Genomic DNA, 12,652 nt, shown 5'->3' with positions numbered 1-12,652 from the left:
ACCCAATGAAATAGTCTTTTCTGAATAATACATATTTTTTGCAAAGACATAAACTATAATTTTTATATTAAATTTTAGCGTGTAACTATATCTCGAAATTTTAAAAGCAGTACCCAGAACTTGAACAAGCTGGGCCCGTATAATTTTAACAGCACTCTAATCTCTAATAGGTTTATAGACTAGTGATCAGCATTGTCATTTGTATTAATTACTGCAAATTAAATAAGTTTTATAGCTAAAAATTAGTGTAGTTAAAAATTATTGAACGTTTTGAATAGAGTTTTTTTGATTTATAATTGAAAATTTGCTTTGTCATTCATAAAAAATGTAATTAAAAAATTAAATACAAATATTTATCATTTTTAAATGAACATATTAAATATTGATAGTATTATTCTGAATATTAATCAATAATATGTTATAATTCTTTAGATGTTTCAAAAAAACGTTGAAAATTTTTGGTGTGCCTATTGGCATATATTTTATTAGTTAAACTGCTCCCGGAGTGTCAAACTACTGCGGCTTGTCAGAATAGATTGTTCAACTACTACTCCTTTGATAGTCTATCTTAAAAACGATGTCAAAATATAAATATTCTATCTTTGCTATTTTGCTAATCGAAATTGTTTATATTTTCATTGAAATCACTAATTTGTAATAATTACATCTTTATATATTAAAAGTAGGGTCAAATCCATTTTACTTTAAAACCTGTTAAATTACTGGGTACTTGACCTTTTTTTAAAATAAAATTTAGAGACTGAAAAAATATTTTTTTAACTTAAAAAATTGTCACCATTACTCAATTAATTTTTCTTGTTGATTATTTAAAAATTTTTAATCATTAATAAATAAAAATCGAACAATTACCAGCTCGAACAATATTTGAGTCTGATTTGCTAATTTTTATTAAAACTACCAATGAAAAATTTTAAAAATAAATAAAAAATAAATACAATTGCTTGTAAATTGTTGACATGAGCTTAAAAAGTAAAACTTTCTTTCGCATTGTGTACAAATGAACTTAATTATTTAAGACTTGATACAATCGCGTTATAATTATACTATAATAATAGTTATAAAATGATTAATAATAATAATAATAATAATAATAACAATATATAACAGTAAAAATAAGTTTAATAATAAAAGATAAATATTTAGGCGTAAAAAGTATGATAAAAAAAAATATGTTATAAAGAAATGGGTGAACAAAATAAATTATGTGCCATTTCTCATTAATTATAGTAATAATTAATTATAAAAAGCTATAGAAAAAATACCAACAAAGTTTATTTTAAATAAAAATCATTTTTTATTTTTTCGACGCTCCTGGGATTCGAACCCGGTTCTTTAAAATTATAGCTATTTTCACTATTTTCTAAATCTATTTCTAAGGTAAAGACACTAATTAGTGACAGGGATCCAATTATTGACACGCTATTTTATTTTAAATCTTATTTATCTACAATATTAATAACAATTTTTTTATACAAGAATTAAAAAAAATTAATGAGAAAGATTCATTAATTAAAATAATAAAGTTTAGTATTCTTAAACTGATAAAATAAACTAGAAGTAAGCACTAAAATTTCCAGATTTTTAATTATTTTTTGAACTAATCAAATTAAACATTTTTTTTAAAAAAATAAATTATTAAAAATTAACAATATCGGATATTTACATTCAACTGAATGGTTATTAATTATAAAATAATTAGTGTCAATAATTGGTACACAAAATATATGGATCTGATATTGACAGGTGAATTTATACCAAGCTGTAACCTCTCCAATCAGACTTTACTTATTGTATTTAGATCAGATTAATGGTGACAAGTCAGCATTAAGGGTGTCAATAATTGGTCCAACGGTATGTCACTAGTTGGATCAATCGATTTATCAGCCTGTCAATAATTGGTGTATCCGGATAATTGACTTTGTCGATTGAAATGAATTATTAAACTTGAGAAAATATTATTAAAAAGCATTAATTTTGTTTCTCAAAAGATTAATCAATATAATGTAAAACCAAAAATTGGACAATCTTAATTTAAAATATGTTTAAAAAAATGAAACCCTAACTCTTGTTAAATTGCACTGTACTTTTTTAACTATTGACGTTTTTAAAGATATAAGCTCACCCTGATATTACACTCATCAAGAGCTTTCATTTGAGTACCCACATGCTTTTTTGATATATTTTTCATATATACATATATATGATATATATAAATATATCAAAAATGCATGTGGGTATTTAAATGAAAGCTCTTGATGAATGTAACATCAAGATGAGCTTATATACTTTAAAACGCCAATATTTGAGAAAATACAGTGCAATTTAGTATATATATTTTGTGAACTATTGATATTTTTTAAGATATAAGCTTACCCTGACATTACATTCATTGAGACCTTTCATTTGAGTACCCACATCAATTTTTCATATATTTTATATATTTATATATATTATATAAATGTAATATATTTTATATATTTATATATATTATATAAATGTATATAATATATGAAAAATTGATGTGGGTACTCAAATGAAAGGTCTCAATGAGTGTAATGTCAGGGTGAGCTTATATATTAAAAAATATCAATATTTCACAAAATATATATACTAAATTGCACTGTATTTTCTCAAATATTGGCGTTTTTAAGTATATAAGCTCATCTTGATGTTACATTCATCAAGAGCTTTCATTTAAATACCCACATGCATTTTTGATATATTTTTCATATATTTATATATATATAAATATATAAAATATATGAAAAATTGATGTGGGTACTCAAATGAAAGGTCTTGATAAGTGTAACATCAGGATGAGCTTATATCTTTAAAAATGTCAATAGTTCACATATTTTTTTAAAAATCCTTGTCTCTTATAGTGTCAATAATTAATGCTTTTACTTTAGAGTTAGGATCTTAGAAATAAAAAATGAATTTTATTCAAATAAAATCTTTTTTACGAAACTTATATTTTTAACATGTCGAATAAGCAGTTTTATACATAGTAACAAGTCATATAAAAATATAATAATAATAAACCATGTATGATTAAATAATTATAGTACGCACGTTTACGTTATGATTGTTTAATATTATGACTTCATTTAAATTAAGGTTAATTATTTTTATTAGTTATTGTTAATGTTGGCTACGTTAAAAATGAAGTCACAATTTTTTTTGTAGCATAAAAAAAAATTTATAATTGTTTTTCTGAAAAAAAAAAAAAAAATTGTTGGATTTTTTAAGTTTTGGATTGTTAATAAATTTACAAATAAATTAAACTCACACATACACGTTTATATTGTTTATGAATTACCGTGCAAGACTTTTTTTTTTAATTAATTAATTAATTAATTAATTAATGCCTTCAATATTTGCCATCATAAATTGAGATTCTAAGACTTGAAATAATAAACGACTAATTACTATTATCTCAACAATTAATAATTAATAATTATCTCTTAACAACAACAATAAAAATAAACTTAATAATTAAACGAACAATCGAATAACTGTAATAATAATTATGATAATTATAAATAATATTAATAGCGAGCGTGTGTGAGAATTTAATAAGATATTAAACAAATATATTTAAATGCCAAAGATGTTCCGTTAAAATATTAAAAAAAAAAAAAAAAAAAAACCGACGTTTAAATAGTAAACAGTTCTGTAATGTCTTTTTAATTAAGGAACAAACTCATTGTTTTAATTAATTGTCTTTTTAATTTTTTTTATTAGTTTAGCTTATATTTATATTAGTTATATATTATTGGATACATTACCATTTACAAATAAACATATACTTAATAAAAAGTACTTTGTTTTTTATTTATTCTTACTAGTAGTTAATTTATAATAAGTATTTATATTAAGCAGCATAATTGAGAAATTACCTTGTATCTTGGGAAATATTGACATTTTTAAAGATATAAGCTCATCCTGATGTTATACTCATCGAGACCTTTCATTTGAGTACCCACATCAACTTTTCATATATTTTATATATCATATATATGTATATATCAAAAATATATCAAAAATGCATGTGGGTACTCAATCGAAAGCTCTTGATACGTGTATGATTATGATGAGCTTATATCTTTAAAATATATATGATATACATTACAAAATACGAAATGACCTTGTATTTGTTAACTATTGACATTTTTAAAGATATAAGCTCATCCTGATGTTACACTTATCAAGACCTTTCATTTGAGTACCCACATCAATTTTTCATATATTTTATATATTTATATATATTATATATATGTATATATGAAAAATATATTAAAAATGCATGTGGGTATTCAAATGAAAGCTCTTGATGAGTGAAGCATTAAGATAAGCTTATATTTCAAAAATATATATCATATATATGTATATATGAAAATATATCAACATATAATATTATTAAATTAAAAAAAAAAAAAAATAATAATTTAAAAGAAATTGCATTTTTTCATGTTTTAAAATTTCTTTTGTGTTAAATTTTTTAAATTTACTAATTATATACTAAATTAACTTTCATTTATTAAGAAATGATCTAGTATTTTGTCAACTATTGACATTTTTAAAGGTATAAGCTCATCCCGATATTACACCCATCGATACCTTTAATTTGAGTACCCACATCAATTTTTCATATATTTTATATATTTATATATTTCACTAATACCATATATATAAAATATATAAAAATTGTCATGTGGGTACTTAAATGAAAGGTCTCGATAAGTGTAACATCAGGATGAGCTTATATCTTCAAAAATGCCAATAATTAAGAAATGACCTTGTACCTTGTCAACTATTGACATTTTTAAAGATATAAGCTCATCTTGACATTATAATCATCAAGACCTTTCATTTGAGTACCCACATCAATTTTTCATATATTTTATATATTTATATATATTATATATATGTATATATCAAAAATATATCAAAAATGCATGTGGGTACTCAAATGAAAGCTCTTAATAAGTGTAACATTAGGATGAGCTTATATCTATAAAAATGTCAATAGTTAAGAAAGTACAGTGCATTTGACGATTACTGATTTTAAATAATTTTATAAAATTTTTCAATTTTTTCCATGTCAAATTTTTTTCAAAAATTATCCTAAATTTAAAGAATATAAATAATTTACTCCAATAAAAATCTATTTATTTCTTTTTCAATAATATTTATTAATAACAAAATTACATAAAAAACTACTGCTGCACTGATTGCTTGATCTGTTCCTCGACAATACTCTTATCATACTTATTTCCCACGGAATCAATAGCATAATTATAATTAATAGGATTAGCCATAGCTTCCTCAATAGCCTGATCAATATTCTCCTCAGTAATAAAAGCCTTGGCCTGTTCCTTTAATTTCTTGACCTTAGTCTCAACTTCATTCATAATTCCTTCATCACGCGTCTTTTTAGCGTCAACCTTCTTCAGAATCTCTATCTTGCGCAGAGCTTCTTCTCGACGACGTCTCTCCTCGCGGTTCTGAGCTTGTACCTTATTCCACTGGTCGTTTATCTCCATGCTTTTTTGGAAGTCTTCTTCTTCGGTTTTTCTTATTAGTTTTTCGTCTAACTGTTCTTTGTTTTCTTCGACAACTTTCATGAAGTACCCTCTGAAATTTAATATTTATACTTTTTAATTTATACTTTATTAGTCTTTTTTTTCTAAGTGTGTATTTTTTACTTTTTCAAACTATTATCCATATTATTAAGAGAATAATATTTATATAAGAAGATAATAGATAGATAATTAAAAAATGACCTTGTATCTTGTGAATTATTGACATTTTTAATGATATAAGCTCATCTTGAAGTTACACTCATCGAGACCTTTAATTTGAGTACCCACATCAATTTTTCATATATTTTATATATATATATATATATATATATATATCATATATATGTATATATGAAAGATATATCAAAAATGCATGTGGGTACTCAAATGAAAGCTCTTGAAGAGTGAAACATCAAGATGAGCTTATATCTTTAAAATAAATATTATATATATATATATATATATATATATATATATATATATATGCATATATATATATATATATGGGTGATTCTCTGTAAGGATGTTTTGCTGTCCCAGGCATTTTTATTAGAAAAATTGTTATTTTGTTGCTAAAAAAAATTTATTACGAAAGTAAAAAAATATTTCTATTCCAAACTATTCCAGCATTGAAAACTAAAATGAAATAAATTTAGGTTTTTTTGCTATAAATTGGTAAACCACCGAAATATCAGTCCCCTGGGTTGTCCCTTTCCCAAAATTAAACCTTTAAGATTGAATTTTAAGTTATTCGTCCATAATATATAATTTGGTCCATAATGTTTATAAACTTAATTAGTTAACTAACAATCTTCTTCAATAAAAAGTACCGAAAATTAATTTGTTTCATTAAATTTATTAAACCAAAGTTATATATATATATATATATATATATATATATATATATATATATATATATATATGTACATATGAAAAATATAGAAAAAATGCATGTGGGTACTCAAATGGAAGCTCTTGATGAGTGTAACATTAAGATGAGCTTATATCTTTAAAAATGTTAATAATTAAGAAATGACCTTGTATCTTGTGAAATATTGACATTTTTAAAGATATAAGCTCATCCTGATGTTACACTCATCAAGACCTTTCTTTTGAGTACCCACATCAATTTTTCATATATTTTATATATTTATATATATTATATATATATATATATATATATATATATATATATATATATATATATATATGTATATATGAAAATATATAAAAAAATGCATGTTGGTACTCAAATGAAAGCTCTTGATAAGTGTAACATCAAGATGAGCTTATATTATTAAAAAACGTCAATAGTTAAAAAAATTCAGTGCAATTTAACAAAAGTCATTATTTAATATTGCAAAGTTTTAATTCTTTATAGATCACAAGTCACGGCAGTCACATAGTGACTTCAAGGTTGCTAGTTTATTTTTAATTAAAAAAATACTTTTATAAAATTTATGATATTAAAATTAACCGACGTTCAACAATTTTGATTTTTTTTTATTAATTGAAGTAGAAAAAAAAAATATTTTTACAAAATTGCACATATAAATTTTAAAACTTTCTACATGTGAAATTTTTTCAATTAATTTTTTTAAAATAATTTTTTCAATAAAAAAAATTCTAAAAATTTGTAGATGTCGGCTAACTTTATTGTCATTAAACTTTACATTCAAATTTTTGATATTATGGCAAAAATATATGTCCTAAAAAATTTTTTTTAAACAAAAGTTTTTCAAAATTTAATTTCATAAAAAAATATTCATGTTTTTTTTTTTTAGGATCAATAATTTCACCGTAATTTCAATAGTAAGATTTATAATTAAAATATTTCAATTTTTTCATTTCGAATCTTAATTTTAAAATTACAGCAAAAATATTATCTTCTTGAAAAAATCACAAGAAACATTTTTTTTTTATAAATTAAATTTTAAAAAACTTTTGTTTAAAAAAAAATCTTTATTAGAGCAATATTTTCGCCGTAATATTAAAAATTTTAATTTAAAATTGTGACAATTTAATATTAAAATTTTGACAAATTATTTTAGTAAAAAAAATTATATGATAAAAAAATAAATTTAAATTATAAATAAATAAATAAATAAACTTACATGAGTGATTTCCACTGAGTATGATAAGTATTAGTAAGCCGTCTTATCTCAATTGCTTCCTCCGGTGGCAGCCTTAACCTGGGGTTTATTCTAAACAACTTTGATTTCGCCGGCGGCAACCACATTGGTTTTCTTTTCCACCATCTTATTGTTTGTGAATTAATTGCATTTATTCCAACCCATTCATTAATTATTAAATTGTTCATCATTTTATTTATAGTTCCACTTGTCCGCAGCATTTTGCTCCTATTTTTTTATTTTTTTACACCAATAACAAATTTTACAATTTTTACCTAAAAAGTAAATTAAAATAAATTATTAATTAATAACAAAATTTATTTAAAAAAAATAAATTAATAATTACTTACAAATTTATTTATTTATTATTAAAATTAATTTTTCATTATTTATTTAAATAAATTAATTTTTTTTGGAGTTTATTTACTTTATTTACTCTATTTACTTAATTTACTTTTTAGGTTAGAGCGCAAATTTACTGCGCATGGAAAATGATCTATGGAAAATACTTCTGCGCATCGCGCATTGCGCAGTGCGCAAAGCGCACTGCGCATGTCAAAATATTTGTTGATTTTTTTTTCTTAAATTAAAAAAATTAAAATCAATTATTAATAATTATATTTTATAAAAATTAATGTTTTTTTTTAATTATTTATCTTTGATTTTTAATTTTTAAATTTGGCGCGAAATTTAAAAAATTCAAAATTCAATTTTTAAAAATTGCAATTTTCTAAAACAAAAAAAATTATAAATAATTAAGTAGAGAATTAATAGAAAATAATTTTTGAGAAAAGCAAAAAAAAATTTAATAAAGGTAAAAAAAAATTTTTTAAATATTTCCGCGCAAAATTATAAATTTTGAGGTTGTGTTTTCTGTGTTAGTAAACTAAAAATAATTATTTAGACAGAAAATTTTAAATATTTAAAAGTGAAAAATGGTGATTAGTTGATAAATAATTCGATAAAATGATTACAAGAGTAATATGGAATTTAATTAGAGTACCGAGACGCGTGAGGTAAGTTTTTTTTTATTAAAAATTAGATAAATAATTTTTTTAACCTTTAAAAAAATTAACTTTTGTTTACATGTTATTATTATTAATTATTATTTCAAATAAAGTGAATTTAAAAGACTTATGGTCAATTTTTTTTCAATTTTCATAATAATTAAATTAATATAAAAAATTTTAAGAATTTTTTTATTGAAAAAAATTTATTAGAAAAAATTTGAAAAATTTTAATTCCAATTTTTTACTTATTTTTATTAATTAAAAAATCAATAATTGTCAAATTTCTGCTATCATTAAAAAAATATGAAACTTTTTTATTTTATTTTTAAAAATTTTTTAGAATTTTTGCTGGTCAATTTTTTTTAATAATTTTATTTCTTAAAAAATTAATAAATATATTTGCTAAATTGATTGTCATTAAATAAAATATAAAAATAAAGTTAACCGACGTTTTTAATTTTTTAATTTTTTTCCATTTATTTAATTGGACCAAAAAAATATTTTTTAAAAATTGCATTTAAAGTTTTTCAAGTTTTTTACAAGTGAAATTTTTTTTTCTTATTTTTTTGTAATAATTTAAGAAAAAAAATTCTAATATTTTTTAAATGTCGGCTAATTTAATTTTCAAAAATAAAATGATATTAAAGTTAGCTGTCACTTAATTATTTTTTAATTTTTTTTTAACAAAAAAATTTGTTCCGAAAAGTTATTTTTAAAAAATTGCATTTTTAATTTATTAAATTTTCTAAATGCCAATTTTTTTCTCATTTTTTATTATGCAATTATTAATTTATTGAAAAAATTCTTAAAATTATTAAATATCTGCTAAATTAATTTTCATTAAATAAATTTAAGTAATTTTCTTTTCAGATTGTATTTTGGTGAAAAATGGTACAGACTTAAAATAACATTTTTGAGTTTATTTTACAACGAATTTTTAGATTGGGGATATGCGTGCGATACCTTAATGGAACCTATTTTTTGGTTTGTAAATAATTTTACGGTGGTATTAGGTCCAGTAAGTTTTTTTTTCTAATAATCACATTTATTTATAAAAATTAAGTTATCCGACATCTAAAAATTTATGGTATTAAAGTTAGCTGTCCCTTGACCATTTTTTAATATTATTTAACAAAAAAATTTGTTCCGAAAATTTTTTTTAAAAAAATTGCATTTTTAATTTATTAAATTTTCTAAATGGCAATTTTTTTTTTCTGAATTTTTAATCCAGTAATTTATTTATTAGAAAAATTATTAAATATCTGCTAAATTAGTTTTCAATAAAAATTTAAAGTATTTTTTTTTGTTGAAAAAAGTATAATAAAAAAAAATTCATTTGTAAAAAACTTGAAAAATTAGAAGTGAAATTTAAAAAAAATATTTTTCAATTCTAATTTAATAATTAAAAAAAATCAAAAATAAAAATAATATGTAGTAATTACCCCACAATTTTAAAATCAATTTGGTTTAAAATTTTTTAAATCCATAAAAATTCAAAATTTTGTATAATATTGATGATAAGTATTTTAAGTTTAAAAAAAAAAGCAAGCTTTTAAATGTAAAAGTTATGCATTAAAACACTTAAAATCACTCTAAAAAGTGTTTTATTAATTAAAAAATTATAACTTTCAGCTTCTAGTCTTTACAGTATCAGTATTAACAGCGATAATCGTTTACATCGCGTATTATGTCGGATTTCCTTACTGGTGGGAAAAGAGTCCATTGATGACATGTATCTTAATGATAATCGGCAACTGGATACTAATGAATGTCTTGTTCCACTACTACATGGGAGTTAACGTCCCAGCTGGATATCCTCCATCTGGAATTCTAATTCCTGAAGCGGTCAGTATTTGCAAGAAATGCATCAGTCCAAAACCTCCTCGTACGCATCATTGCTCTGTATGCAACAGATGTATTCTAAAAATGGACCACCACTGTCGTATCCTTTTTCAATTGAAATTCCTGTTTATTGTTTAAATTTTATTAAAATCTACTCTAAGGAGTTTGTTCCTTAATTTTAAACCAGCCTGGCTGAACAATTGCGTGGGACACTACAACCATCGTCATTTTTTCCAATACATGGCCTTTACGGTATTAGGTGTTGTCTTCTTGATGCTGTTCGGCGTTGAAATAGCATATCAGGAGTATTTTCCAGCCCAAGATCCAGATCTGCATGGACATCCTGTGAGAATCAACAATTCGGAAATAATTCCAGTGGTAAGCAATATTATATTATTTTGTTATTTTATTAACCCAGGTAACATGTGCTTGAGCAAGATTTAGGTGCCAGTGTCTTGAGCAAAACCCCTAGTTGCTAGTGTCTTTTTTTACATATGGGTCTTGCTCAAGTTCATGTAGAAAAAACTGCTTCAAGATTTATATATAACTAGCTCAAGACATCTTGTGCAAGAATATGAGACAAGTCTAATGCAAGGTGCATTGAAAAACTTTCTGACGGATTTTTTGAATCAGAAACTCACAACAGACACTTACCCATGACTTGCTCAACATTTGCTCAAGATCCGTAATTCTCAGTAATTTATTCATTTCTAAAGCATTTGTCAACCAAAAATTAACAGTAAATGTTGAAGCGTGACTTGCTCAAGATTTGCTCAAGATGCATCATGCATTATATATTTTATAGCACTTTTTCCCCTCCACTACTTGAAGATGTATTGATTCAGTGGTGGTCATTTTAAAATAATTTTGTCTTGATCGATAAAACAGTAGGTCTATACTCTAAAAGGTTAAGCTGAGTAAGATCCACTGATCCTATAGTAAATATAGGAGGGGTAGAATGATAAGAACGGTCATTCGAAAACATTTGATCTTGAGCAGATCTTGAGCAAGTTTTGCACAAGTATATTCAGCATGCTTCTGTGTCAGTCTTTCTCAAGAATTGATATAGTTAGTTTATTAATAAGCATCTTCAGATTTTCTCAATTTTCTCACGCAATTCCTGAGCTATAATCTGGCCCAAAGTTTTTGTACAAAGCTTGTTCAAAATTTGTCAATTGAATTTGCTACAAGTAGCTGGAGCAAGACTCATAGGTAGAAAAGGACACTTACAACTATCGAAATTGAGACCAGACTTGCTCAAGCCTTAAAAAAGATTGCTATATGGATATTTAATCGATTTTAGATGGAGTCCATGGATCATTTGAGTGCAGAAGAACTATCAGAAATCGCTCGTCAAAATGAAGAAATCAAAGAACACGAATTAAGACGGCGATTGATCCTCTTTGCGGCGTTGATCTGCGTAGCTACTTTTGCTGCCTTAGGTGCTCTAACTTTCTGGCACGCTGGATTGATTGCAAGAGGAGAAACCAGCATTGAAGCTCGCATCAACGCTACCGAGCGCAAAAAGTATAAAAGCTTGGGGAAGGATTATCAGAACCCGTATGATTTCGGGCCAAGGAAGAATTGGATTATTTTTCTGGGCCTAAGAGGGCGCAGCTGGTGGCGAGTTTTGATGCCCTCGACGCACAAACCTGATGGAGATGGCCTCATTTGGGAGAGCATTTATGATAAAATCGTGTTGGAAGGTTGCCAGGCTAGATGACAAAAAGAGTTTTGGAAGAATGTTTGAAGATTGCCATCATGAATTTCATCAGTGTACATTTCTATTTTTTATGTTACTTGTATTTGTAAGATATGGACCAATAAAAGTTTTAATATTTAAGGGGGTGATGTAAGGGATTACTGACTGCTATACTATCGAAGAGAAAAACTTATTTATAATTACCTAAGCTCATTTTTTATACATAAAAAAAAAAGAAATCGAAAAAAAACTATTCTGAAAAAATTTGAGGATTTGCAGAAAATGTCAAAGTTTAATATGATAAAAAAATTACAAAATTTTTTATTTTTTCCAAAAATTAGAAAAAATATTTTTTTTAAA

General features: G+C 23.8%; 2 protein-coding genes across 2 annotated transcripts; one reads left to right on the top strand and one right to left on the bottom strand.

Annotated features, from left to right (window-relative positions):
- Positions 1 to 5,176: 5,176 nt before the first annotated feature.
- Positions 5,177 to 8,181, bottom strand: LOC123263605 (probable 28S ribosomal protein S26, mitochondrial). The gene is made up of 3 exons (XM_044726503.1): positions 8,089 to 8,181; positions 7,721 to 8,013; positions 5,177 to 5,658 (listed from the first exon to the last, which is right to left on the bottom strand). The coding sequence occupies exons 2-3, from the start codon at positions 7,957 to 7,959 to the stop codon at positions 5,241 to 5,243; spliced, it is 657 nt and encodes a 218-aa protein (XP_044582438.1). The 5' UTR covers positions 7,960 to 8,013; positions 8,089 to 8,181; the 3' UTR covers positions 5,177 to 5,240.
- Positions 8,182 to 8,618: 437 nt separating this feature from the next.
- Positions 8,619 to 12,433, top strand: LOC123263561 (palmitoyltransferase ZDHHC16). The gene is made up of 5 exons (XM_044726433.1): positions 8,619 to 8,754; positions 9,619 to 9,766; positions 10,381 to 10,690; positions 10,778 to 10,968; positions 11,894 to 12,433. The coding sequence occupies exons 1-5, from the start codon at positions 8,705 to 8,707 to the stop codon at positions 12,311 to 12,313; spliced, it is 1,119 nt and encodes a 372-aa protein (XP_044582368.1). The 5' UTR covers positions 8,619 to 8,704; the 3' UTR covers positions 12,314 to 12,433.
- The last annotated feature ends 219 nt before the right edge of the window (positions 12,434 to 12,652 follow it).

This window comes from Cotesia glomerata, linkage group LG4 (assembly GCF_020080835.1).
Source record: "Cotesia glomerata isolate CgM1 linkage group LG4, MPM_Cglom_v2.3, whole genome shotgun sequence".
NCBI classification, from domain to species: domain Eukaryota; kingdom Metazoa; phylum Arthropoda; class Insecta; order Hymenoptera; family Braconidae; genus Cotesia; species Cotesia glomerata.
Note: the sequence above shows the minus strand (reverse complement) of the source record. Positions and strands in the feature narration are given on the sequence as shown.

Bases quoted from the DNA above. Each gene is read 5' to 3' on its own strand.
- LOC123263605 (XM_044726503.1), bottom strand. From the start codon at position 7,959: ATGCTGCGGACAAGTGGAACTATAAATAAAATGATGAACAATTTAATA. The intron at 5,659-7,720 runs GTAAGTTTATTT...ATTAAATTTCAG, and splicing joins ACTCAGTGGAAATCACTCAT to AGGGTACTTCATGAAAGTTG.
- LOC123263561 (XM_044726433.1), top strand. From the start codon at position 8,705: ATGATTACAAGAGTAATATGGAATTTAATTAGAGTACCGAGACGCGTG. The intron at 8,755-9,618 runs GTAAGTTTTTTT...TTTTCTTTTCAG, and splicing joins AGAGTACCGAGACGCGTGAG to ATTGTATTTTGGTGAAAAAT. The intron at 9,767-10,380 runs GTAAGTTTTTTT...TATAACTTTCAG, and splicing joins TTACGGTGGTATTAGGTCCA to CTTCTAGTCTTTACAGTATC.